The following is a 1,351-nucleotide window of genomic DNA, read 5'->3' as shown; positions in this document are numbered from 1 at the left end:
TACAGCTCCCAGGCATGCAGATAGATTTTGCACCGGTCGATCCAAGGCACGCGCGCGGTCAGGTGAACTTGGCCAGCTCGGCAAGGAAGGCGCCGCCGTGCTCCTCCTTGAGAAAGCGGGACAGGACGTTGGCCCCGCCCTTGCCCCTGCGCGGCAGGCACGCCACGCAGGCCGGCAGCGACTCCGGCCCCGGGTGGCACATCACCCGCGCCGGCGTCCCGCCGCCAAAGTCCGTCGCCTCGAAGCCCAGGTTCCGCCAGCTCGTCACGAACAGCGCGCTGTACCCGAACAGCGTGTCCTCCACGCATGGCAGCAGTGGCACGCCTTCTTCTCCTTCTCCGGCGAAGGTGGCCGGTATCTGCTCCTTGCTGCTCCTGATCAGCTTGACCACGTCTTTGATGTCCCCTTCGACCACCTCACGGATCGTCGGAGGTGGCGCGATTACCTGGGTCGTGACGCAGTTGCTGTAGTAGCCCTCGGCGGCGCCGACGGCCCTGCGCGCGTCGGCCGCGAACACGAGCGGCGCCGGGTTGTCCGGGTCGTCGTCCGGCATGATAACGCGGGAGCGGCACTGCCACATGACCGCCGTGACCGCCTCGAATACGGTGCACGGCGCGCCTAGCTCGTTGCCCAGCTCGGCTTTGATGCGGTCGATGGCGCTCATCGGCACGGTGATGTCGAGGTAGGCGTAATCCTTGGGCTTCAGCTGGCCAACAATGGTCTGCTCTATGGCGGCGGCCAAAGGCGGGAGGTCCGGCAGGAGCTGGTCGGCGCAGGTGACCGGAGGGACGGACGGCTGATCAAACCCGCGGGCGAGCTCGCCCACTGCCCGTAGGAGCAGCGCGATCCCTGTGCCGTCGGCGACGACGTGGTTCCACGTGACCCCAAGAACGAACGCGCCGCAGGAGAACTCGGTCACCTGCATGAGCAGCAAGGGATCGGCCACGCGGCAGCTGGCCTCCGGGTATTCCACGGCGAGGTCTTTAAGCAGCGCCGCGAATGGCGGGTCGAAGAGCTTGACGTCCACTAAGGCGCAGCTGGCCGTCGCGGCCACGAACTCGACGCCCTCGCCAGTGCATGCGATGCAGAGATCGCCGTCGTCGTCTCCCACGACGACGCGGCCTGCAATGAGGCGGAAGTGGTCCAGAGCGCGGGACAGCGCCCTCTTGATGGTCTCGGCGGGCTCGTGGATGGCGCGGTCGAAGACGTGGAACGACGAGAAGGAGGAGAAGGCGAGAGGCTTGTCGAAGGAGGAGACTTTGATGTGGTCGGCCGGCGTCGACTGCTCCGTCGACGGGCGGACCAGCAACGGACTACACTTGGACACGATTACCCTCATTTCCAATAGGAA

At 66.2% G+C, this 1,351-nt stretch overlaps 1 protein-coding gene across 1 annotated transcript; it reads right to left on the bottom strand.

Moving 5' to 3' along the window:
- LOC125547471 (acyl transferase 15-like) lies at positions 1-1,351 on the bottom strand. The gene has a single exon (XM_048711330.1). The coding sequence runs from the start codon at positions 1,337-1,339 to the stop codon at positions 59-61; it is 1,281 nt and encodes a 426-aa protein (XP_048567287.1). The 5' UTR covers positions 1,340-1,351; the 3' UTR covers positions 1-58.

The sequence above is a fragment of the Triticum urartu genome, chromosome 3, assembly GCF_003073215.2.
Source record: "Triticum urartu cultivar G1812 chromosome 3, Tu2.1, whole genome shotgun sequence".
NCBI classification, from domain to species: domain Eukaryota; kingdom Viridiplantae; phylum Streptophyta; class Magnoliopsida; order Poales; family Poaceae; genus Triticum; species Triticum urartu.
Note: the sequence above shows the minus strand (reverse complement) of the source record. Positions and strands in the feature narration are given on the sequence as shown.

Coding starts and splice junctions, on each gene's coding strand:
- LOC125547471 (XM_048711330.1), bottom strand. CDS start 1,339: ATGAGGGTAATCGTGTCCAAGTGTAGTCCGTTGCTGGTCCGCCCGTCG.